Below are 24,942 nucleotides of genomic sequence, written 5' to 3'. Positions count from 1 at the left end.
TGAAAAATGCTATTCTGGAAAGGATGCTGCCTGTCGAACTCCATAGTATGATTCAAACCAAAAAACAGTCTTACAGCACCCGCTGCATGCATAATCGTACCATATCTCTGTAAATCCCGCTTGCTTGCATATGCAGTCATCTCGAACACAGTCGGCAAAATCTGAGAAGATCAAACAAAAATGCAGAGTCTAGATCGTAATCTTGGATGGCAGCGTGACAACATTTCACTTGCTGACACTGCGGATGGAAGAAGCGAGGCTGTGGTGCGCAGCCTAGATTGAGTATCATCACTTGGTTGATGCCTTCAGTCGGATGCTCTCGCATCGCTCACATACAGCCAACTGGACCGGACCCCCAATGATTCGGCCTTTGGACGTTCGCTTGGGCTCGCCCTCTCGCACGAAATACCGGCCATCGGGACCGAAACCGTCGCCGCACTCGTAACAGACGAAGCATTCACTGTGCCATTGGCCCCCGACGGCGCTGACCACAACATCCTCCAGGACAGGCTTCTTGCAGCCCAGGCATCGAGGAGCGGTGCGCCGAGAATGGCATTGAAGGCACCACGCGAACCCGTCCTTTTCCACAAAAGGAGTGTTCGAGTCGAAGGGCTATAACAATATTAGTGGGGGTTTGCTTACAGAGTTGGACAAGGTCAGAACGTACATCACCGCATTCGGCACAGAAAAAATGACCAACATGCCACTCGGCCCCGCATGCCACGACAATCTCGCCTTCAATCGGGGTCTTGCAGCTCTTACACCTGGGGCTGAACTTCTCATGGAAATCCAGATGGCAATAGAAGCGCAACATACGCGCCTCCTCGTCGTCACTTGGCGCCTCCGCCAATCGCTCATTGCGCTTGGTCTCGGGCTCCTGATAAAAGGCCACACATTCTAAGGGAGTATGGCAATGATGGCACACGAAGCACTCTGGGTGAAAGCGAGCCCCCGCCGCTGTGACGATCTTCCCTGCAATGGGAAGCGAGCAGGACTCACATTTCGCTGTCGGTACTCCAGAGCGCGTATACGTTGACAACCAGGGCTTCTGTGAAAACTGCGCAGATTTCTGAGGAGATGATTGCGGGCGGTGCTTTGTGCTCACTGGATCTGGCAGAGGCCTAGTACTTCCTCTTTCCTTCTGAGATGATGCTGCTGCCATCTCCGAAATGGTGGGCTCCTGCTCGTCCGGAACATTGATAACCGGTATCGCCGGCGGCTCGGACACTTCAATAGAAGGGGCAGCAGACTGCGGTGGTGGTGTTGGGGAGGCCGAATCCTGCCTCAGGCTGTCGCGCTTTTGCGGTGACGGGGCCTCAGTGGGCTTCCAAGTCGGGTCGAAGCTCACGATCGGCCGGCCAACGCGATTACTTACGGCTGTGGGCATAGGCAGCCTTGTGCTTCGATCTTTGAGCTTCTTACTTGTAGCCGCCCTGATTTCTTCGCTGCGGATCTCAAGGCCATTCTTCGTGGGAACGGCCTGGACAGCCTGCTCTTTGTCCGCATCGTCATCCGGGGCTGTTTGCGGGAGCGGGTCGTTCGTCGTATAGTCCGGATTTCTCGATTGCGTTGGATGTTGCTTATGTAGCTCGAACCGCGCCAACTTGTCAACGAACGGAAGACTGCTTAGTCTCCCCGGAAGGGGTCGAGAGCCTCGCGGTAGGGCATTGCGCGGCTTTGATCTGAGAGCTGATGAGTCGGATCTGGAAAATTCCGGTCGCTCATCCTCCTCGGGGCCACGGGTGTCTTTCGGTTCCTCGTAAATCGAGTCACGAGGATTTCGAAAAATCCCTCTCGATGACTCGCTACCGAATCTCGAAAGACATGAGTTCCCGCCGCCTCTAGATTTCGAGGGCGATTCCTCGGCGGGCAACGCAAAATCGACTTTGACATTCTTCCGCGGCGACGAGGACTTTGTAGGGCTGCTTGCCGAGTCCTGCACCACATGCTGGTGTTGTCTGTCATACTTTAGACCTAAACCTGGCCCCCGAGCATCAGCACAATTGCTGTCAGAAGAGCTTTCTGAGGTCGATCGATAATTATTCATGGGCCCACCAATTTTATCAGTTTGGCCGTGAGAGCGGCCGGCGTTCTTTGGCGTCTCGGATGATCTGTCCAGGTCCGGGTTATGGTACGGCGCATATGGGTTTTTGTAGGGCACACCGGGGTTCAGATGCATCCAGACTAGCTCCGTGGCTTCGTCTTGTGCAGCCTGATGGAGGCGGATCTCATCGTGCAAGTCCAATTCCTGCAAGGCATCCCGCAAGGAGCGTGCTTCTTCCTTCTCTACCCGCCGCTGACCACTTTCACGATAAACAGCATTGGGAGATGGAGGCGATGGGCGCGAGAAAACATGCGATGGTGAAACATTCTTGCGTATCGGCACCATTCTTGGTTCCTGTACTAATGGGCGCCCAGCTGAGCTCCCCAAGGAGAGGTGGGGTTCGAATGGGCGATGGGTAGACAGAGAGCTGCTGGCTCGAGGTCGCTCTCTCTCGGGCGAAGTAGGCTGGGCGCTGGGGTGTCCATACATTGACATTGACGACGACGCTCGAGGAGGGAGAGTCTCTTGAGGGGTTGAACCTGATCCGGTTGCTCTTGATGGAATGGGTCTAGATCCGCTCGGGCGGACTGGTCGATTCGTTCGCAAGTCTTTGAGATAGTTTGCTGAAAATTAAGTCACATTATTAGCTCAAGGTTATCAACGGTGCCATCTCCAAAGGTGTCAATCTGTCAAAAACCGCGACAATTTCCAAGAATGTCATGAGTCAGCGAGCAATGCAAACTCACCGAACTGATCGCTGGACATATAAGTCGGACGCGGGGGGGTAACCTTGCGCTGGCCATCTTTGGCCTTAGCATGGCCGGGAAGATGAGGTATATGCGTCATCTTGGGCCAGCTTCTTGGGATTGTGAAGAAGTCTAAGATCACAGTAGGGATTCAATGGAGATGGAGATCTCTCTGATGAGTTGTACTCTCAGCTCGGAGCTAAGTAGATAAGGTACCTATGGAGTCACGTCAGAGCCAATAGGCTCGCAGACGGTGGCTGGAATGACAGGGATGGAATGAACTAGAGAGATCTTTTAGGTTGGCTAAGTTATGAAGAGTTAGATTAGAATATGCTTAGATTGGACTGTCCGAGTAGATTAAGAGGTATGTGTAATTTAATGCAGGGAATCCAGTGATATTCTACTCTAGTCTTATTATTATTATTATTGGTACCTTATCATATCCTCATCCTGGGAAATGGAAGAAGCTATGACCACCACAACAACAACAAAGATGCAAACACGTCAAACTTCCCGTCGCGAGGCAACGCGGGGTTGTGCTTATGTCAGCTGCTGACCCCTCGGGCTCTAACCCTGAACTAGTCTAGCGTCTTTCGGACATTTGTCCTCCTCGTGGCGATAACTAGTACCTACCGTTGTTAGGCAGGATACACCACATAGATAATTCCGAGGATGAGAGATGATGAACATGGCTATGACCGTGCGACGGCAGATGTGAAGGAAATGTTTGCCTATAGAGTACAGTTCTCCGCGTGAAAATCATGCTTAACCAGGTTTCCTTGCATTCACATTCATCTTCCCCAGAATCTCGCCCCAGTTAGAAACGTACTCGAGTCTCCACGGGTTTAATCTCCAACCTTCAACTGCCAATCTCCAGGAAAAACAGACAATCTACAGAATATCTATAGACTCCAGAGAATCCATGTCTCCGCACCGGTTAACCGGCACGGTAGCTGCTGGTTGATCCCCATGCCATCTAGACTAGATACCCAATGACTGCGCTTGGACAGTCGGATAGATCGCCGAAACCGTATGGCCAAGGAACCGAGCCGTTCCTAGAAAGCATCACATCCATGACAGACCACCTATTTTTCCCCTTCTCACCGCAAGAGACAGACTAGACCAAATATATTGTCTCTGCTTATAGCTCTCTTCCTAAAATCGGTCATGTTGTTCCAGATCACCTCTGGTTCTCTCTTCCTCGACCTACTCATGGGGTCCTAGTTCGGATTCTACTTGCTGTACTCCTAATGTGTACGATCAGGTCGTGGTGACAAGCATATGACTCAAGTCGTACTGCCTTTGCGTAGAATCGACCTCCAAGTTGCAATGGCAGATAATCCACCGATCGATATTACTCGTTCAAGAGATCATGACCGAGATCCGGCCGCTGAGGACTCTCTATACCAACGATATCATGGACGGGGTTTGGATGATTCAACATCAGTAGCAGAACCGGACCACAAAAACCCCCAAGATGTACCTGATGGCGGTTATGGATGGGTCTGTGTCGCTTGTGTATTCTGGATCAATGCGCACACTTGGGGCATCAACAGTGTAAGTACGATGTCTAGCTGCTATCTCTGCCAGACGGAATGGGGACTAAACGTTTCTATGTAGAGCTACGGGGTTTTCCTTTCTTATTATCTCTCACACGATGTCTTCCCCAACACTAGTGCGCTGTCGTACGCCTTCACTGGTGGTCTGAGTATCTCCTGCGCGCTCCTCGTTGCCCCTCTGGCCACACATCTGATCCACCTCTTCGGAACGCGATTCGTCCTCAACCTAGGCGTCTTCTTCGAAACCCTATCCTTGATTGGATCTTCCTTTGCCACGCAAAAGTGGCACATCTTCCTCAGCCAGGGTGTCTGTTTCGGATGGGGAATGGGTTTCCTGTTCGTTGGCAGCGTGGGGATCACTCCGCAGTGGTTCCAACGGCGAAGAAGTCTTGCAATGGGCATCAACGCCGCCGGTTCAGGACTGGGAGGCCTGATCTGGTCTCTAGCCGTAGGCGCCATGATCCCCCGTCTCGGTCTAGGCTGGACATTCCGGGTCCTCGGCATCATCGCCTGCGTGGTCAACCTGGTCTGCGCCAATCTCCTCAGAGACCGCAACAAAGCCGTCGGCAGCCGCTTCAAAGCCTTCCACCTGCCCCTCTTGAAACGGCCCGAATTCCTCCTCTTCCTCGGCTGGGGCATCCTAACCATGCTCGGCTACGTCGCGCTCCTCTTCAGCATCGCCAACTTCGCCCTCTCCGTCGGCCTCTCCCCGCACCAAGGCAGCATCATCAGCGCCTTGCTCAACCTCGGCCAAGGTCTCGGCCGCCCCTTCGTAGGCATGTTCAGCGATAAGTTCGGCCGCATCAACATCGCCACGTTCCTCTCCTTCCTCTGCGGCCTGTTCTGCCTCGTGATCTGGATCTTCGCCCGCAGCATGGGTCTCGTCTCCTTCTTCGCTGTCCTCGTCGGCACCGTCGCAGGCACATACTGGGCGACCTGTACCCCCGTCGCGGCCGAGATCCTCGGTCTCCGTGACCTTCCCAGCGGCCTCAGCATCACCTGGCTGACGCTTGTGCCGCCGACGACGGTCTCGGAGGCGATCGCCCTATTGCTGCGCGACAACAAGTCCACGGATTCGAAATATCTGAGGGTGCAGATCTTCACAGGTTTCATGTATATCGGCAGCGCCTTGTGTCTTTGGCTTGTCCGGGGCTGGAAAGTAGGCGATTTGGCTCGTGCCAAGGAAGAAGGTGTCGCTGCGGTGGACACCCGACAAACAGGTGACAGTGCCGCTGGGAATGTTCCTTCTGCCGGGCCAGGAAAGGACGCTGAATCTGAGAAACACGGTCAAGCGGTCGTTCCCGCATCCTCCGTGCGCACGACGTCGAATCTAAGCCCCTGGACGCCTGCGACCTTGCTACGTGGAATGGTGGCTTTGAAGCGGGTATGACACAGATGCGCAATATCCTTGCTGTTGCGGGTGTTCGTTTGAGTGCACATTATGATACCCTACAATCAATTCTCAAGCTGTCCTTATTACATCACTCTAAGCTTAGAAGTATTATAGATTGAGTGATCAAGCAGCCGTCGCAAATGTATGTTCGTACCGCTGAAACGCCAGTAACCCGAGGTCTATGCTCTACATCCGATATTGTAGTATGGCAAATTCAAACTTTTAGTTCCCGGCCCCCAGAATCAGTATCCGCACTCGTCTCTTACCAGCTCCACGACCTCCTTCTTCCTTCACCGAGCTGACATTCACCTTGACTCGCTGGAAGAGCTCGACGGTAACGCCACGTTCCTTCTCCGGATGTCCCTTCTCGGAGACACGAAGCGTGTACTCCTCGCCGTCGAAATCGCTTTCCCGCCGCACCAGCAGCTCCCGCCTTTCTTCGACGGACCGGACTGCCGACTCGCCGGGAAGAACGAAATCCTCTAGACGGACAACGCCCTCAATTCCAAAGCGGGGAACGAAGACAACCACGCCGTTCTCAAAGACACGCATGACGTATCCTTCTTCCTCAATACCCGCATCAACGCCATCGGCGGCCATCTTCTCCCCACGAGCCTTGAGCGCCTGTCCAACGTAGTACTCGATGCTAGCACGGCCGGCGAATTGGGCATTCCGATGCCGGTAGTTGATATTCCGGCAGATGTCCTCGAGCCTGTTGCGTGTCATGACACCTTCAACCTGCGCCCGGCCGTCTTCGCCTTCGTATCCAATCGCGGCTGCGAGCTGTCGGTGGACGAGCAAATCCGCATATCGTCTGATAGGGGAGGTAAAATGTGTGTAGATGGGAGAGGCCAGACCGTAATGGCGGAATTCAGACTCGGCATGTGCACCCGCACAGAAGTATTCCGCAGATGTCATACACCTGGTGGCAAGGATACGGACCAGAGTGTTAAAGAAAGGGTTCTCTGGATCAACGCATCGGTCAAGCGAGTCAGCGAGGGCGCGCGAGCTCGACACGTCGAGTTCCAGATTGCGTTTCTTGGAGAGCTGGTTGATGAGCTCCTCAAAGTTCTGGGGCGGGGGAGTGGCGTGCCGACGTAGCAAAGCTGTCTGGGAAAAGCTGTCGTAGATTTTGGCTGCAACAGTGATGTTTGCGTGAAGCATGAACTCTTCAACTAGACTGTTGGTTGCAAGCATTGCCTTCGTCTTGACATCCGTGAGCGGGTCGCCAACTTCGTCACTGTCTGTTTCGATTCGAACTTCCGGTGACGCAAGATTCAGCGCTCCTGCATCCATTCGCTTCTGACGGAGGATCTTCGACAGACGGAGTAGCGTGCGCATGCTCTGAGTCAGCTCGTCGTTTTGCGAAGGGTCGTCGATGCGCATTTGTGCCTGTTCGTAGCTGAAGGCCTCTCGCGAGCGAATAACGGACTTGGTGAATTCAGCAGACACAACTTCAGCGTTCGGAGTCATCTCCCAGAGAACGGAAAAGGCGTAGCGCTCGACGTATGGCTTGAGAGAGCAGAGATCCGTGCCGAGAAGATGCGGAAGCATGTCAATACGCTTGTCGACAAGGTAGACTGTCGTTCCACGGACGCTAGCCTCTAGGTCCATGGCATTGTTCGGTTTGACGAAATGTGACACGTCTGCGATGTGGACGCCAACTTCAAAATTACCGTTAGGCAAAGGCCGCGCGTGGAGGGCGTCGTCAATATCTTGGCATCCAGGAGGATCAATACTGCAGACCAGAATATCCCTCAGATCTCTTCGTCCTTTCCAACCCACATGTTGCTTGTCGGCAGGAACTCTCCAGTCGTGACCTTCTGACGGAAGGCAATCCAGAACGGCTTTCGGGAATGGTTTGTACTGCACGTCATACTCAAGAAGTAGGGCTTCCGTCTCTGCACCTTTGGTCTCTAGTTCTCCTAGAGAGCGAATGAAGTGACCAGTAGGATACCGAGAATCGCGATCCCAAGCGTCAATCGTGACCAAAATCCGCTGGCCCAACAGGTCGTTAGCCTGCCGAGTGCGGACCCGGATCTTCGGAATACGTTTATCCATGGGCAAGACAAAGACGTTCTGTTGCCGCCGTCCAGAGCTGGCTGATGCACCCGTCGAACCTTGATCAACATGTCCGACGTACTGGCGCCAGTTTCGCTTGATGACACCAACAACCTTTGCCGTGGGTTGCGGCCTTCCTTCGGAGTTCTTGCCATGCGCCTTCTTGACCTCTTCCTGCAGAGCCTTCCTCTCCTTTTCTGTTACTACCTCTTCATTATCTTCCGCCTCGGGATTATCGTTCCGCGTGACTGCTTCTTCGTCAACAAGCTTTGTGGATGGTGACTTCCACTGATCCTTCGGTAAGACTTCAATAACAACAACGTCCCCTGCAATAGCACGGTTGCTATTGTCACGACCCAGGATGAGGAGTGGCTTATCAAAAGCTGCGACATTCACAGACCCTTCCAAGTAGTTGTACGGCGAGACATTGAAAACGCCCTGATGTAGTGTGCCAGCTCTCAGTCCGGTCATAATTTTCGACATCGAGTAATACTCTGGATAGAAAAGCTCGCCTCGAGCGCCCTTTGCGTCCCTTGCTTCCCTCGCCTCGCTGACCATGTCAAGGAGCCTGTCGGCATCCTCCAAGCCAGAGACGTAGTCGGACAGCGACAGCGCTGTCACACCTTCTTCCTTTGCTTTGCGCAGATTTTCCTTATCGTCTGTGATGACGACTATTGCTGGCACCGACTTCTCCTTCTTGCCCTTCTTCAGCGTGCTGCGAAGGTGCTCAGAGTACCATTTTGCCACTGCCCGTACTGCTCGATCATTTCTGTCATTGATGGACTCATTTTGACCTCTTCTCACGTGCGTCTCCAATCTGAACTCATTGAAGAATAGGTAAAACCGTTTTTCGTCTGTCTTGATCAACGAAAGCAAGCGGTTGTAGAGCGGCAGCGACTGGTTCTTGAGCTCCTCGAGGACCGTCTGAAGAATGATAACGTCGTAGAAAGCTCCTGTATGTTCGAAGAGATCCATACCATTCAGCAGCGCGTTTGTATCAGGGACGAGGTAGTGACCGCGAGGGAAAGCGCTCGTGCCAGCGGGTTGCTCTGAGAGGACGAAAGGCGCAACTATCCCGCATTAGCAATCAGCCTCACGCATACTTCAGGGACCCCAACTTACTGTTGCCATTCGCATCTGCTGGCGCAATTGTAGGACATAGCGAACACAACTTGGACGAGCAAGGAATATCTTGTCTCAGATAAAGCTCACGTACGATCTTCTGCACCTTTCCACTTTTCGTGGACCTGACGAAGATTTTGCTGGTGACATTGGCGGCCTGCGGATCAGAGGAGAACTCCCTCCGGAGGCTCTTCATATTTCGTGAAAAGTGATCTGATTCCTGTCAGATCTGGTTTTGCACAAAACACTGTGTATTTCCGAGCCGCAGTGCAGTGATTGACGTTTGTGCATGATCTGCTCCAGCGTTGAATCTCAGTCGGTGGAGCTTGGCGGTTTTAGGTAAGCCCCTCTCATATCACTATCATACCGTTATCGGGACTCAGTATCAAGCTTGGCAGTCACCATCCTACAACCCATTATTCGTTGTTCCTGAATTGTACATAGAGATTTTTTCTCCCTTGTCTGAAAGGACTCATAGATTAGCGACTGATATAACAATGGCTATTGCAGTAAGAACAGAAAACTCCCCAATCTCAGGTCAAAGCCAACTTACTAATCAGAACGACTACAGGCAGTCGGGCAACTATGCTCGACCGCGAGTATGACTTCGAACCTGGCTCAGTGTCAGGTTCTGGTGCGCAAAGCTGTAGCATCTGGTGCTAAAGTACAGTACACTTTACTTCCTCTCTCATGGGAGCTTAGGTGCTCTTGAGACCTTGATTACTTAATGCTAAACAGGCATTATTCCTACCAGAGGCATCAGACTACATTGCCTCTTCCCCAGCAGAAAGCATATCGCTTGTGCGATCCGTGCAAGACAGTGATTTTGTGCAGGGTCTCCAGCGTGAAGCCCGGCAGGCAAGCCTGCATATCAACGTTGGCATCCATGAACCGGCGCCGAACGGCAAAGTCAAGAATACTCTGATCTGGATTGATGATAAGGGTACGATTACTCAACGCTACCAAAAGATCCATCTGTTTGATGTCGAGATCAAGGACGGCCCGGTCCTCAAAGAGAGCGCGTAAGTAGATCCTAAGTCGAAAGCATGCATGCACCACTCACCTTTGCGGTAATAAGGAGCGTTGAAAAGGGCATGGATATTCTGCCGCCATTCGACACTCCTCTAGGACGTGTTGGTCTCTCGATTTGCTTCGACGTGAGTATAGTGGCCCAAGTCCCAAAAGCGAATTCATAATCTTACATGCTACTTGAATTACAGCTGCGCTTTCCTGAAATCAGTCTAGCCTTGAAGCGTCAGAATGCGCAGATCATCACATATCCGTCGGCTTTCACGGTTCCAACAGGACAGGCCCACTGGGAAACATTGCTCCGAGCAAGAGCTATCGAGACACAGGCGTATGTGGTGGCTGCAGCTCAAGCTGGTCCGCACAATGAAAAGCGGAGAAGCTATGGCCATTCAATGATTGTTAACCCATGGGGAGAGATCGTGGCGAAACTCGGAGACCAATATCGAGAGCCAGCAATCGCTACCGCGGAGATTGACTTCAATCTCTTGGAGAAGGTCAGGAGAGAGATGCCCTTATTAAGGAGAACAGACATATATCCAGAGGTATAGCACCTGATCTAATTGCTCAGCCATTCAACCCAAGCTCAGTATCTTAAGATCTTGAGTACCCTAAAGGCTGCTCCATAATACTTGCTACGTAAAGCTCGTCTCAGGAGTCCTTTAAAGCCAATTAAGAAAATTGCTCTACCAGGCTCGAGATCTCCCCACTTGAAAGTATTCCTTGAGTGAGTTCATTTGAGACTTCCAGAAATACAACGACGACAAAAATCCCTCTGCGTGGAACAAGAATTGAAGGAACGAACAAAGACTTTGAAAAAGCAAGTCGTCTAAGTTGGGCTCATACGCCGTATGTATCACAGACCAGGCTTGTGGTAAGGCGCTTTTCATAGCCGATCACTCTATGTACAGTGTACAAGGAAAATCGGGAATAATGCGATCATTTTTGCTGAACCTTGTCAGGGTCCTCCAGGATGCCCTCGGCCTCCAGCCTTCGTCGGGCCTCCTCCAAAGCCCACGTTTGTATCCTAGAAGACAATCAGTACCTGTGTTCTCCGATAACGCAAGCCGATAGGGTACAGCCGCTCATAAGGGGAAGGCCTCCCATGAATGGCTGGGCGTAGGGATGAAACGTACGAGGTATCAGGCTTGAAAATGTATGCAACACCAGCAGCAAGCAAACTGCCAATAAATCCGTAGTACCAAATGTTCTCCCATCCTTCCTTCACGTATTTCTGACCTGGCTTGACGCCGAAGAGCCATCCGGTGGGAGGGTCATAGTGATTACCGTGGTCAGCGGCGCGGAGAGTGTTCCGGGTCGAGAAGCCCCTAGTGTTCTGAGGTCCGCGGAGAAGGCAGCGAGCGCGCAGGGCTTGCGACAAAGGGCGAGCAGACATTGTGATTATAGTGAAGGCCTCTGGCAGTGTTCCTTTGAAGAGCCAGTTGATAGTCGGAGGACGACGCTAGGTGGAGGACCCCTGCCAAATATGCTAAAGAGGTACTTCGGGGATCAGTAAAGAATGATATAGACTGGCGACAGCCGCTCTGAGTTCAATTGGACAATAGCTCGATTCGCGGCTGTTGATGAGGCTGCGGTATGTGGAGGGGTGCTTGGTGTCCAGTGGTTGATGTTCGTGAAGCCGCAAAAGGCCGATGGAGGCGGGAGCTTGGAGTCACCACGCTAGTCCCTATTGAGGTAATCTAGACGCCGCTGTTATGCCTGATATTACAGGCACCAGTATACACCTCAGGCAGGAGCCATCAACACGCGACGCGTCTCGATTACCCCAATTCCTCAAGGTAATCATTGTACTACATCGAGAACAATCACCAGCCATGGTCTGGATGGATGTTATACTTGGACTTCCCTTTTATCAGGAAACAACACTCCTCTCTCCAACGGCCTACCTCGATGGTAGATACCACATTCTACTCATTGCTACAGCTCGCATCAACCTGTATAGTTCTTGAAGTTCCAGGCAGACATGAACCGATGTGCTACAGAAGGCTGAAATCTCCAACAATTCTTGAGCCATGGCTGGAAACTCGAACTCCTACCCGATATCCTCGAATTCACGTTCCAAGTTGAATGCCTTCCGGTTCAACAATCAACATGCGACCAATGGAGAAATGTCGCCTGCGAAGTCGCCATTAAAGGCAGGTCACGAAGACAAAGAAAACCAAACATCATGGTTGAACGGAGTGGTCAAACCACTGCAATCAGGACCAGGAAAGGAAGAGCCTTCTGGCGAAGCGAACGAGCCGAAACTAGCCAAAGAGTGTCCTCAGACGCCAGGGAACAGGATACCCCTGGCAGACCTCATTAGCAATGCAGAAGATGCGTTCAACCGAGCACCAGGACAAGAATACACGCCGGAAGATCATGTTATCTGGCAGCATGTACCTGCGAGCTCGAACCCGGACACACTCTCTCAACCTTCCGCAACGAGAAAGAAACGGCGTCACAGCTCATCCCCGACCAGCTCTCCACTAGGTGGAAGCAAGAAGGGTGGACGGAAACGGTCCTTTGATATGCAATCCTTTCAAGCGCTCCTCAAAACACCGCAGAGCGATCTCGCAACAGACCTGTGGAACAATTACCTGGGCAAGGCTTCGATCAATCCAGAGGAAAGCTTTCCTCCTCCTCGCCTAGCTAATCTTCTCTCGTCTTCACCCCAGACTCCTGCCACGGCAGGCACCAGTAGGGATTCCTCTGGTTTGAGGAGATCAGTTAGTTGCAATGCGGAATGGCCCACATCTAAAGCAAAACGGAGAAGATTGAATGGACAAGAGTTTGGTAGTGGGCGCAACATTTTCTCTCGATCTAAGAGTAATGTACTGGAGTCTGCGAATACGAAATCTTCCAAACTGAACTTCTTGTTGGAAAAGATTGAGAGAAGCTTGCAGAAGCCCTCTGTCGCTCCAGCAGAAATGTCGGATTCTTCCCCCGTGCCGAAACGCAAGCAAGTGCGATGGAGCCGATCGAATTCCCCTATCGAGAGAAAGGCCGCCGCGCAAATTCCAGAGCAAGGCATTGAGTATAACGACGGCGTTGCTCACCCACTTGTACAACCAAACGAAGCCGAAGGCGTAGGAGCCTCCTCATCTGATTTCGGTGATGATGACTTGGATGAGGACTTTCTCACATTGGCCGAAGCGTCTGAGGACCCATTCCTTGAACCAACCCGGCCCAACAACTATACGAATCCAATGAACGTTGAAGCCCCTGTCGAATCTACTATGGAGCAGCCTCGACGTCAACTTAGTACTTTGGGGGACTCGAACTATAACTCAGGATCGCCTGGTTCGGGCAACCGGAAGCTCAGTGTCGACAAAGCTGTAAACAGTGACGAATTTGACGACGACTTCGACGATATAGAGGATCTTCTTGCCGAATGCGATGGAACAGCAGGCTTGACTCCTCCAGGACCGACAGCGTCAGCGGAGCTGTTGGCTAATGAAGAACCTTGTGCAAAACAGAATACGAAACGATTATCTGAAACAGAAGAATTGAACGGCACTTCCAAGGGGAGTTTGGAAACATCCTCTAGTGACGAGTTTGATGATGACGACTTTGACGTGGAGGCTATCGAGCAGTCTATGGAGCCAGGTAGAAATGGACCAGTCAACGTTTGTCGCTCTTAGTTGGTACTTTCCATAGGATTTTGCTAAATACATAAGAGCTAGAACTCTACAGACCGGCAAGCTATCAAACGGTATTTGATTGTTGATATTGCAGAGAATACGTATATCACTCAAAAAGGTCGCACTCAGCCAGAGCAGGTTTGTTGCGCCAAACTCAGCAGATATGCCGTTGCTGGCTAACAAATCGGACAGGTGCTGTTGGTTCAGGATGAAAGAACTAAAAACAAAAAGGCAGTAATCTTGCGAGAGTCTTGGTTCGACAGCCCCTGCAGTAAGGGTGCATATATTCACCTGGCCGGAGATTTTGATGCAGCAGGGCAATGCATTGTCGATGATGCCCGTAATATGATTATACTTCATCCAGACCACCTAATATCTGCGACCGTTGTCGCAGACTCAATCAGTTGCCAGCGAAGAGCAGTTCTCCAGGACCGTATCAAGAATTCAAGCGACATTAGCAAGCCTCAAGTGTTCGGAAATATCTTTCATGAGCTCTTTCAGGAAGCTATGAAAGTCAACAAATGGGATCTGAGCTCTTTGAGGACTTTAGTGGAAGCTATTCTCGTCAGACATGTTGAAGACTTATACTTGATCCAAATGAGCATTCCGGAAGCCGTCGAGTACATGATGAGCAGAGTCCCAGCTCTGAAAGCCTGGGCAGAGGTCTTTCTTCGGACCACTCCGAGTGTAAGTGTACCCTGCAGGAGTTGGGCTGCTTTGGTGATTAATCGCTCTTCCAGGCCGAATCCGTTGTTGAAGACCGGCATAGCTCCAAGGTTAATCTGAGCATCAATAAGCTGCTTGAGGTGGAGGAGCACATATGGTCTCCGATGTATGGGCTCAAGGGCAATATTGACGCTACAGTCCAAGTTGCATGCAATGACGGCGAGGGCAACAGAAATCTGATTGTCCCTCTGGAGCTCAAGACGGGCAATAGAGATACAAATCAGGCACACAGGGCTCAGACTGCCCTTTATACTTTGCTGCTTTCTGATCGCTACGGTAAGCTTTTCAACCACAATTATGCTCCGGACCTTGTCTCACTGATTCTACGTTTCAAGACGTCGACGTAACCTTCGGTCTGCTCTACTATCTTGAGATATCGAAGATATTCCGCATCCGTGGTGTCAGACATGAGCTCTTGCAAATGATCCAGGAACGTAACCGCCTGGCGGGTTTTGTCCGTGAAAGACACCAACTTCCACCGATGGTGAAGAAACCGGGCATGTGCAACAGATGTTACTCAAAGACGCCTTGCTTGATCTATCATAAGCTTGCGGACGACGGAGATGGCGAAACTAGCGGACTTGGCGATGAATTCGTCAAGGCTATGAACTATTTGACGCCCCAGCATCGAGACTTTTTTAAGAAATGGGACGATTTGCTGACGAAGGAGGAACAGAGCATGATGCGATTCAAGCGAGAACTCTGGACCTTGTTGAGCAGTGAGCGAGAGGCTCTCGGGCGTTGCTTCGGGAATGTCGTGATTCAACCAGGGTCCGCATACGAGGACAAAGAGAGCACAAAAATTAATCGCTTCAGATATACCTTTGTCAAGAAGCATCCTTTGCCTTCATTCTCTTTCACTGAATCGCAGCTGACTGTGGGAGAGCCGATCGTTGTATCCGATGAGAAAGGTCACTTTGCGCTCGCCAACGGATACGTCGTGCAAGTCAGCCCAAAGCACATAATGGTCGCAGTCGATCGAAGATTGCACAATGCAAGAACAAAGACAAAGGGATTTGATGCTAACAAGAACCAATCATTCCGAGGCATCATGGAAGTGCTGGAAGATAGCTCCTTCCCTTCAATTACTTCTAACGAACCGGAGGAGGAGGTTCTTTACCGACTGGATAAGGACGAATTCAGCAACGGCATGGCGATCGTTCGAAACAATCTCATTTCCATGATGGAAAAGGACCTATTTCAAGCGAATCGGCTCAGAAAACTCATTGTTGAGGGAGAAACGCCCATTTTCAAGCCGTCACCATCAGCTTTTCCGTTGTCTGACTCCGCCAAAGCAAGCCTAAATGTCGATCAGAAAAGAGCTATAAACAAAGTCATGAGTGCGCGAGATTATGCGCTAGTTCTTGGTATGCCCGGCACAGGAAAGACGACAACCGTTGCCCATATCATTCGAGCATTGGTGGCGCAAGGAAAGAGTGTTCTCCTGACCTCATACACGCACACCGCAGTCGATAATATCCTACTAAAGATCCGAGACGACAATTTCCGAATTCTGCGGATAGGAGCTACTGCAAAGGTACATCCTGAAGTACAGCAATTTGTCGATCTTGCGGCAGTCCCTAAATCCACCGTCGAAGAGCTGAAAGCATGCTATGAAGAGTCACAAGTAGTCGCGACAACTTGTCTTGGGGTCAACCACAATATCTTCAATAGACGCATATTCGACTATTGCATTGTTGACGAGGCTTCGCAAATCACTCTTCCGGTATGCTTAGGGCCGATCCGAATGGCGCGCACATTCATTCTCGTTGGGGACCATTACCAATTGCCACCTTTGGTGCAAAACAAGGAAGCCCAAGAGGGAGGACTCGATGTCAGTCTGTTCAAGCTCCTTTCCGACGCACATCCTGAGTCGGTGGTCAATCTTGAGCACCAATATCGCATGTGCGAGGATATTATGGTCCTTTCCAACAACCTTATCTACTCAGGGCGTCTGAAATGTGGAACTCCTGCGGTTGCGTCGCGCTCCTTAGATCTGCCCAACATTGGCGGTCTCAAGTTGCATCATATCAACCAACTACCACAGTCACCAAGTCAACGGCAATTTTGTTTGGGGACGAACCAAGGCCGCTGCTGGCTACGGGACGTGCTTGATCCGTCTGCAAAGAACCGTTTTATCAACACAGACACGCTTGCAATCCCAGCCCGAGATTTGGCAAACGGCGCCAGGATTGTAAATCCAACTGAGTCTTCTATTTGCGCTCAGCTCGTAGAGTCATTGGTTTCGTGCGGCATCCCAGCACGTAACATTGGCGTTATCACATTCTACCGCAGCCAGCTCTCCCTGTTGAAGCAAAATCTTCGTCGATACCTACCCGAGCTTGAAATGCATACAGCCGACAAATTCCAAGGCCGAGACAAGGAAGTCGTGATACTAAGCTGTGTTCGGAGTAACGCCGACAATAATGTTGGCGATCTTCTCCGAGACTGGAGACGGATCAACGTCGCCTTTACGCGCGCGCGGACAAAGCTGCTCGTTATTGGAAGCAAGAGCACTCTGCGAGACGGCAATGACCTGCTTCGGAAATACATAAGCATGGTGGAAGAACGAAGATGGATATATGATTTGCCCAAAGATGCTTTGGAAAGCCACATCTTCGACTGCGACGTGAGCTTTACTCCATCACTCGATGCAGACAAATCACCATCCAAGGGGAGCAGAAGTTCCGCAAAGACTTCTCATTCGCCAAAGGCACCTCGCAATCCTCTCAGCCCAATACAAGGCCAACCAACGCATCGAGGCCTCAAGAAACCCGCTAAGAAAGGGGCCAAGCTTCTAAGCGGGAATAAGGTCATTGGGAATAGACCTGTGTTACAGGACGTGTTAAATGAGCTCTTTGGGTAATGACTCGCGGAGTTGATGCGCATATGGGTAACTTTTCTTGTTGCTTCATCTCTAGTTTTGTATAAGTGATTTACCTTGGTTAACTGTGTTCTTTGACTTGAGTTGGGCGATAACCGAATCTCATGGAGGTCTCTGATTCGTGAAGGCTTTCTTTTGGATAATACCACAACCTCGACTTTTAAACAATAGCATAGCTTGAACACTTGGACACTATGAACAGAAATTGACCTTAAGACTTGCGCCATTAGTTACGAAAGGGAGAGAAGCTTCTCTGGAACTGATAGTCATTGTAGCACTATAAGACTGAGGCTCCCACATATTCCCAGCAAATACAAGACCGACTGGTTTTGGTAGGAGTGTCTGCTTCTCCTTGATTGTCCTGAGTACTGTCAGGGCATTCGGATCGTGGCAACAACATTATCGTATATCCATCATTCGCTTCCACTGCTTCCCTTCCCAGTGCACTCGAAGACAGTGCAAACCATGTTGATGCGAGCGAGGATTTTGACGCGGTCTCACGCCTAGTGGGCAACCGAGTCAGCGGAGCCGTTCCGGTCCCGGTGAATATGGCAGAAGAGGACTTACAGCACAGTGATGAACAGATCTAAAATCCAGCTGGCGGGGACGAACCCGTGCCATTTCAGGGAGACCAGATCAGTAGAACTGACAGGTGCGTTATCTGGGACGCTGTAGCGGCTTAGGTATGGATCGATGTTGTCGTCTTTTGATACCCGCGGAGACCCCAGGGCTACCATCGCCAGCCATTCACAAAGGTTCTCAGAATCATCTTTCAGGATATTCTCTGAGGATGCTTCTATGAAGGTCGTCTCGCAGAAGGAGGGAGTGATTATGTTGCGGTAGTTGGTACGGGAGACATCGCAGTCGATGATTTGTGGATGATTGCCTTTGAGGGTGGGATCTCCTTGATTTCTTTTACTATTTGGGTCATGAGATTTGGGGGTTTGAGTGCCCATACCTTCGGAGATTCCGTTGGTTCCTGGTGCCAGGTCGTAAAAAAGCCAGGCTACGGAATGGTCAAGGACGTTTTTGAATGCCCAGACTATTCTGTCAAATCCTTTCTTGCCGTGTAGCATAGAAGGCAGCCGTAGATTGATTTCCACGACTAGTGATTCGATTCATTAGTTTCTGAGTGAGGATGGGAAGATGACGAGATTTGACGCACGATATCGCTCTTTGGCGTGTTTCCTTCCTCCGCTGCGGATGGGTTTCCCTGTCAGTCCTGTCCGTTCGTAGACCTCCTTGCCGAGCTCTAATTTCAAGATCCCTGAAAGATCATCAGTTTGAACCTAGATGCGCATCTTCCTGAGCGAACGTACCATCTTTGAGAGTGTAGACGTTGTCTGAGCCTGACAGCCCCTCAGATATCATGAGGATATTGCCTAAGTGAGAGATTAGAACTATTGGAGATTGCTCTGTGACGGGGCCATGGAAGACGGAAAAGAATGGCGTACCAGTCTTGATGTACGTATTGAAAAAGTCTCCTTCAAGCAATGCAGAAGGAGACATGAACACTCTCGCGTATCGAAGCTTTTGGACTTTCGCATCCAGCGAGTCCTTTATGCTTGAATAGACCTCTTCTGGGAGGATGGCCTCTACCTGTTCTCAACGATTAGTTCATTATCGCTTAAAAGTCCAAATGAGTTCTTCATTTCTTAATCGTACCGTGTGTACAAATGAATGATTCGCTATAGCTGAAAAAGGTGACTTTTTTGTCGGTGGCTGCTTAGGGTCGACAAACGCAGGCAATTGCGCTATGGTGGTGAAGCACTTTTCACGCCTGGACGCGTCGTCGTCGAAGTCCAACATGATAAGATGATACCCTGCCAAAAAGTTCAAAATGTAGGTTGGAAATTCTATCTGGTATAGTCTCACTCGATATGGTCTCGGAATGGCGCTTGATGCTTCGTATACTTTGAAAATGTGTTGCCGCGATGCTGTTTGGGTCGGAAAAGTGTGATTCGTAGATAGATAGAGCCTGCGGACCGGGAACTTCTTCAGCCCTACAAGGCTGGCCTGCGAGCATGCAGGTATCCCGGATTTCGATTTGTCTTTCTGGGTCTATAACTCATGGAAAGCTGAGAGCAAAATGTACACCAGTCTCTGGATGGCTATGGGATGAATCGCAGGTTTAATACTCAGATGTACTATGCAATGGCTACATACTTCCACCAAATATATCCACAGATATCACCGATTTCCATCAAGGGGATTTTTCAACACCCTTTAGCTGTCAGAGTGTTATTCTGTTGGTATAATAACCGCAGGACTTGAACAAAATGATAGATAACTGCCAGCTGAAGGCGATTCGAGTACAATTGACTTGGTGAAGACAGAGTAGCCTACATTGCGATCTGAGCACAAACAGGAACTCTCTTTGAAAGCCGATTATCCAGGTGGCTCCATATGAATCTCATGCAGCAGACGCAATCTCAAGCCTCAAGTAATTAATTAATCGTTGCATGGATCGCGCTCAAGTCCATGAAGAGAGCAAGAAGACTGCTATACATGTTTGTGCCTGAGGCATGAATCCTATCTTAGCCTGATAACAAGCAACGGACACATTATCGATTGTTCTCCAACTTTCTCATGTGCCCTTACTGAGCAATCCGCTGCAATTGACCCCGCTATCATTATTAGTCCCAGTCGCGCATATATACTGGCCGTTCTCTTGCCACTCGCGAGGGTCAATTCCTAACAGCACGGACCACAGCCCTTCGGGGCATGCATGTGGGTTTCCACTGCTCTCCACAGTCGCACGCCTTTCTGCCCGCAGCTCCATCGCAGCAATAGCGAGCGATGGCTCCTCCACCACGACGGAATCTCCTGCCAAAGGAGCGATTCGCATTCGCGTTCGGTAGCCTCAAGACTCAAAGCTATCATGACCCCATTGCAAGGGGTCCCGGGTCCCACACGTGCGTCTTAATCTTCGTCCACTTGGTGACCTCACGTTCAGAACCTCCGAGCTGACCGCGGTTGCTGCTTCTCTGCCACAGTATCCGCACGATAGCGTGGAATCCCACCGGGCAGCTCATCGCTACAGGCTCGGCCGATCGAACCCTTCGCATCTGGAACCCCGAGCGCCCAGCAGTCAAATACTCGACCGAACTGCGCGGCCATTCCGCGGGCATCGAGAAAGTATTGTTCAACCCGGTTAGAGACTCGGAGCTGGCGAGTTGCTCGACGGATGGTACCGTCAGATTCTGGGATGTGCGGTCGAAGACTTGTGTAAGCCGTCTCGATGTCGGCGGAGAGGCATTCACAATGTCCTGGTCGGCGGACGGGAGAGTCCTTATGGTGGGAAGAAAGGTGTGTTGAAAGAACCACATGTTATACTTGGGACTTCAGAGTTCATCCATGCGAACCCGACGTATCCGACGTATGCGAAACGAGACTGACTATTTTCCGGATCCCAGGACGACACCTTGATCCCCATTTCGATAGAATCGCCCTCTTCATCATATATTCTGACAGACGGCGTCACCAACCTCCCTCCTACATCATCTCCAAATTCAAAAGAAGGAACGACAACCTACACCGCACTAGAATCCCATCCACAGCCCGTACAGACCAACGCGACGACCTTCTCCCACCACATCCCCACGCCCACCTCCCCGGACTTGCATCTTTTCGCCACAACAGGCGAAGGCACAGTCAAGATCATGTCGTACCCCTCGTTCGACGTCCTCCACACCCTTCACGCACACACATCCGCATGTCTCTCTATAGCCCTCGCGCCTACAGGCCGGTACCTCGCCGTCGGCGGCAGCGACGCCCTGATCTCGCTCTGGGATACAACGGACTGGATCTGCCGGCGCACAGTCTCGAGTAACAATGGGGGTGCCATCCGCGGCGTAAGCTGGAGCTTCGATGGGCGTTTTGTCTGCGGCGCCTGCGACGAGGTAGGCTGCGGCGGGAACGGCCTGGAGATCTTCCATGCCGAAACAGGGGAGAGCGTCTACACAGTTCCTACTGGCGGCAGCAGTGCTTCTGGTATACCAACTGTTGCGTGGCATCCCTCGCGTTACTGGCTTGCGTACTCGACCACGGCTGACGGGCCTGGAAGCGCCGGTGCCGGAGGACTGAAGATCGTCGGTGCGGCTGGTGGAAGTTTATGAGCCTTGTTAGCCGTACTGTAGTATGTACTAGGCTAAGAAGACCTATTTGTTGGCGAACCTGAACCGGAAGAATGGTATGGGATATTTTTGCTCGTGGGATATGTTGCATTGAGACTAATTCCAAGTATTGAATCTGGTATGTGCTGATAAAGCATTATACAAAAACACGATACTTCCTCAATGGACGTTGTCATGTTACATTAGGGAAAGACTCCAAATAGTCGTATACACCGAAACTCCAAACTTCAAGGCCACAAATCGTGACTTAGCCGTTATCAGACACCCACCCAGCGTAAGGGTATCACGTACATCCAGCAGATGAGCTCAAACACTCAATCAATTTCCGAACCCTGCTTTTTGAGAAGCTTGCAGGTTGCCTTAATAATGTTGGCCTTCGAAGGCCGCCTTCTCGGCTTAGCTTTGGTTTCGCCACGCATCCCAGTTATTGGAACTGAGGAGTTCTGCCCACTGGGTCTCACTGAGAGACCCCGTTGTCGCGGGCGTCATATTAGTAGTTTCTCCGTTGGATGATTGCATAGCGGCAATATCCCAAGATGGAGGAATGGGAAATGGTGGGTCTGGAACAGTAGTATCGAGAGATGACATAGCGTCCGTTGAAAAGATATTATCATTGTACCCAAAACCGTCAAATTGCCCAGTATTCCCGGTGCCCGAGGGCACGTGCACCGGCTCACTGTTACTGAGCGTATGGCTGGGTGTTTGATTCGAGAAATTTAAGGGCGAATGTTGCCGTACCTTTGGCGATGATGTGCTACTAGCACCGACGTAAGATGTATTCGAAGACGATTTCACGGCTGACGATGTTGAGCCTTCTGATATCGGATTTCCATTGTCGTCGAAACCCGGCGAAAGGTCCATATCTGTCCCTGAGCTTACCGTCTCAGGCCCTGAGCTGAGATTATACGACGGTTCAACGAAAGATTGCGAAACTCCAGCCATTGATGCACCTCCCGACTTCTGGCCTTGCGCTGGTGTTCGCCTTTGGCGATTTGGAAGTGAAGCAGAGGGATGGAACTCGTTGTGAACAGGCATCATGGACGTGCATTTTCCGTTCACAAAACCAGGAATCTAAGACAAGGTAACGTTAGCAATTCCAGTTTGACATTGCCCAGTGAAAATATGGTGTGTGGCCTTACCCTTTCCGGCAGCGCCTCACCCATTGGACGCCGAATATCGCGGAACGCTGTTCCCTCAATGTCAACGTCCAGCTGTACAAGAAACGACTCCGTCATGGGATTCTTGTTCTTTAAAGCATCAAGAGCTGAGAAGAAAAACTGCAAGGATGAACGTGCAGCCGAGTCATCGGGCCGCGACTGCAGATACTGCACGAAGACCCGGGCGGCGACGTACACACAGAAGGACATGAAGGGATTCATCTATGGCAAATTAGCGCGGTGGCCGCTCAACGAAAAGTGGAAGGACGAACAAGAGTCAGATCTGTATGACTGATCATCTTCATGATGCTCGAAATTTGGTCCGCCGCAACAATACACCTCCGCTTGCTCTCGGTGATGATCTGATCGGGCATCTTGTTCTTCTCCGCTTTGAAAATAGCAGCTTGGTGTAGACAAATAGTCGACGTCTGGATAGCCATGTTGCAGAAGACTACATTCGGGTCGGCTATTCCAGCTGGAAGCCGCAGATGGCTGGGCATTGTCAACGCGAAATGGAGTATAATATTGTCAAGACATCTGTGCCTTTTCCAATACTCGCCATTTAGATCGTGGTCGTTATCTTGCGGATCAGGGCGATGGAGATGGGCAAGATTGTGACCGAACATGCCTGACAGCAGTACAACACTTGCGAGAGATGACAGAGTCGCGATTCCTTCCCCTCGCATAACGCTGCTGAGACGTAGAGTACGCTCGGGCTTACTCTTAACAAAGGATGCTTCACTGGCGGGTAAATTTGTCATGATCTATCGCGACGGTTAGTAATTGCTGTCAATCGGGCTGTAGCATGTTTAGGGGGCCCGGGGAAACAGGGTACAAGACTGACGTCTCTTTCATCAATAATGACAGGCCATCCGGTTCCAGCACTAGCGTAGCGATCAATGCAAAATGCCACCCAGAAGGTTCTTCGTCGCTCTTCCTTTTCCGTCCAGTCTCTAGCTGGTGGTAATGATTGCTTCACTTCGGGACCCAAACCGTCTAGCCGATTCAGGCCCATCATGAGCGCCAGTCGTGTAGCTTTGCCGCTACTGAGCCACGCTCGCGGGAAAAACATCATTTTGAACTCGTATGTGCTGATCAGGAGCCAAGTTTGGCAGTGTGCCAGAGTAACAATGCTCTCACCGAAGCCTTTCATTTCATCCAATTCAGCGTATTTCCGCGCCCGCTGATAGAAAAGAGCATGCAGGTTTGAGTATTTATCGCTGACGGAGGCTGCATGACACCAGGTCATATACTGTAGACACACAGCGGGGCGTATGTTGTAGGCTAAGTTCATGGCTGCTAGATGTCTCGGACGATGCAAGATGGGTAACGAAGGATGGACTTTGTCGAAATAAATTTGGTTCCTGTCAACTCATGAGATATTGATATAGAGATGCGAGAAATGATATAGGCGTACAATTCATCGATAACATCCTGAGATGGCAACGGTTCCTCGAGTCCCAGACCCAACATATCCCAACCAAAGTTACCCCCAGCATTGAGTCCTGACGGTAGGTATGCCTGAGATAAAGGCTGATGCTCAACTATTGGCTGCGGAGGTGACAGAGAGGTGCTGAGATCGGTTGCGAGTAAGGGAACGTCCGGTAAGCTCGTCATCTCATTTTCATTCGACGCTGGAATATGGTTATGATTTTCTTGGTTCTGGGCTGCACTCGGCTCTTGGGTCCTTAACAGATTTTCGACCTGGGCTTCACAGGGACTAACATTAGCCATATGCAAGGTGCAGAGTCTCCTGTTCAGAGACAACGCCGAAAGGAAAGGATATCACGTACCGAGCCGAGCTTCCAGCTGCTTCACATAACCCCGCTTTGGACCACTCTTTTTGCGAACCTCATCATAAGCACATTCATGACCTAATCGGGAGCAAGTCCCGCAGCTTGGCCTCTTTCCATCGCATCTCAGCTTCCGTCGCCGACATACAACACATGCGATGCGCTTGGTACGAGGAAGATGGAGATTATCCGCGTCGCCATGGCCGGTGGATGCTGATGGTGCGTCATGATTTGTCGGTGTAGGCCGTAACTGAGAGGAAGAAGAGGTAACGCTAAGGAAATTCTCGCCGAAGAGATCTGCCATGGCCCGGTAGTAGAGCAAGAGGTTGGTAGAAAACGTATCGCTGAAAGTAAGCTGCTGGCTCTCGGGACTATGCGACTCGACAAAGGCGCAAGGACGGAGGTTTCACGACCTCAATGACGAAGTACGAAAAGACATACCAATGCAGCATTGGAAGGCGCGAAAGTGAGTTGAAGAAGAAGATTCAGGAGAGAAGTGTCATGCTCAGGTCGACAATAGGCAGTAGTAAGATTCGTTGACGTTGATCATTTTAGGTTGGTGACGGGGCTGACACCGCCACGATTCCCCAATCTGGAACTGCTGATCACCCCGCGTCCTCGAACAAGCGAGCCTCGAAGCACTTGTAATGG

General features: G+C 50.9%; 9 protein-coding genes across 9 annotated transcripts; 4 read left to right on the top strand and 5 right to left on the bottom strand.

Annotated features, from left to right (window-relative positions):
- Positions 1–225: 225 nt before the first annotated feature.
- ALT_5672 (LIM domain protein) lies at positions 226–2,890 on the bottom strand (the record flags this gene model as incomplete). The annotated part of the gene is made up of 4 exons (XM_033554559.2): positions 226–273; positions 337–612; positions 668–2,667; positions 2,791–2,890. 4 exons carry the CDS (start codon positions 2,888–2,890, stop codon positions 226–228), a joined length of 2,424 nt encoding a protein of 807 aa, XP_033410450.2.
- Positions 2,891–4,119: 1,229 nt separating this feature from the next.
- ALT_5671 (MCT family MFS transporter) lies at positions 4,120–5,739 on the top strand (the record flags this gene model as incomplete). The annotated part of the gene is made up of 2 exons (XM_033554560.2): positions 4,120–4,347; positions 4,411–5,739. The coding sequence occupies 2 exons, from the start codon at positions 4,120–4,122 to the stop codon at positions 5,737–5,739; spliced, it is 1,557 nt and encodes a 518-aa protein (XP_033410451.2).
- Positions 5,740–5,964: 225 nt separating this feature from the next.
- On the bottom strand, positions 5,965–9,121 carry ALT_5670 (exosome catalytic subunit DIS3; the record flags this gene model as incomplete). Its single annotated transcript, XM_033554561.2, has 2 exons — positions 5,965–8,873; positions 8,926–9,121. The coding sequence occupies 2 exons, from the start codon at positions 9,119–9,121 to the stop codon at positions 5,965–5,967; spliced, it is 3,105 nt and encodes a 1,034-aa protein (XP_033410452.1).
- A 405-nt stretch (positions 9,122–9,526) lies between these two features.
- Positions 9,527–10,549, top strand: ALT_5669 (carbon-nitrogen hydrolase family protein; the record flags this gene model as incomplete). Its single annotated transcript, XM_033554562.2, has 5 exons — positions 9,527–9,589; positions 9,664–9,947; positions 10,004–10,082; positions 10,146–10,448; positions 10,523–10,549. 5 exons carry the CDS (start codon positions 9,527–9,529, stop codon positions 10,547–10,549), a joined length of 756 nt encoding a protein of 251 aa, XP_033410453.2.
- Positions 10,550–10,890: 341 nt separating this feature from the next.
- ALT_5668 (uncharacterized protein) lies at positions 10,891–11,347 on the bottom strand (the record flags this gene model as incomplete). The annotated part of the gene is made up of 2 exons (XM_033554563.1): positions 10,891–10,978; positions 11,088–11,347. 2 exons carry the CDS (start codon positions 11,345–11,347, stop codon positions 10,891–10,893), a joined length of 348 nt encoding a protein of 115 aa, XP_033410454.1.
- Positions 11,348–11,984: 637 nt separating this feature from the next.
- Positions 11,985–17,187, top strand: ALT_5667 (bifunctional ATP-dependent DNA helicase/ssDNA endodeoxyribonuclease DNA2; the record flags this gene model as incomplete). Its single annotated transcript, XM_033554564.2, has 5 exons — positions 11,985–13,580; positions 13,638–13,733; positions 13,788–14,282; positions 14,336–14,597; positions 14,657–17,187. The coding sequence occupies 5 exons, from the start codon at positions 11,985–11,987 to the stop codon at positions 17,185–17,187; spliced, it is 4,980 nt and encodes a 1,659-aa protein (XP_033410455.2).
- Positions 17,188–17,768: 581 nt separating this feature from the next.
- Positions 17,769–19,014, bottom strand: ALT_5666 (ribonuclease P protein subunit p40; the record flags this gene model as incomplete). The annotated part of the gene is made up of 5 exons (XM_089599945.1): positions 17,769–18,310; positions 18,371–18,472; positions 18,525–18,587; positions 18,660–18,804; positions 18,871–19,014. 5 exons carry the CDS (start codon positions 19,012–19,014, stop codon positions 17,769–17,771), a joined length of 996 nt encoding a protein of 331 aa, XP_089455822.1.
- Positions 19,015–20,004: 990 nt separating this feature from the next.
- ALT_5665 (putative WD repeat-containing protein C18B5.10c) lies at positions 20,005–21,323 on the top strand (the record flags this gene model as incomplete). The annotated part of the gene is made up of 3 exons (XM_033554566.1): positions 20,005–20,120; positions 20,202–20,514; positions 20,622–21,323. The coding sequence occupies 3 exons, from the start codon at positions 20,005–20,007 to the stop codon at positions 21,321–21,323; spliced, it is 1,131 nt and encodes a 376-aa protein (XP_033410457.1).
- Positions 21,324–21,737: 414 nt separating this feature from the next.
- On the bottom strand, positions 21,738–24,595 carry ALT_5664 (putative C6 transcription factor Prf; the record flags this gene model as incomplete). Its single annotated transcript, XM_089599944.1, has 7 exons — positions 21,738–22,412; positions 22,481–22,720; positions 22,771–23,262; positions 23,343–23,862; positions 23,916–24,132; positions 24,292–24,372; positions 24,445–24,595. The coding sequence occupies 7 exons, from the start codon at positions 24,593–24,595 to the stop codon at positions 21,738–21,740; spliced, it is 2,376 nt and encodes a 791-aa protein (XP_089455821.1).
- Positions 24,596–24,942: the final 347 nt, after the last annotated feature.

Source organism: Aspergillus lentulus (assembly GCF_001445615.1).
Source record: "Aspergillus lentulus DNA, contig: Alt09, strain: IFM 54703, whole genome shotgun sequence".
NCBI classification, from domain to species: domain Eukaryota; kingdom Fungi; phylum Ascomycota; class Eurotiomycetes; order Eurotiales; family Aspergillaceae; genus Aspergillus; species Aspergillus lentulus.
This window is presented reverse-complemented; position numbering and strand designations above follow the sequence as displayed.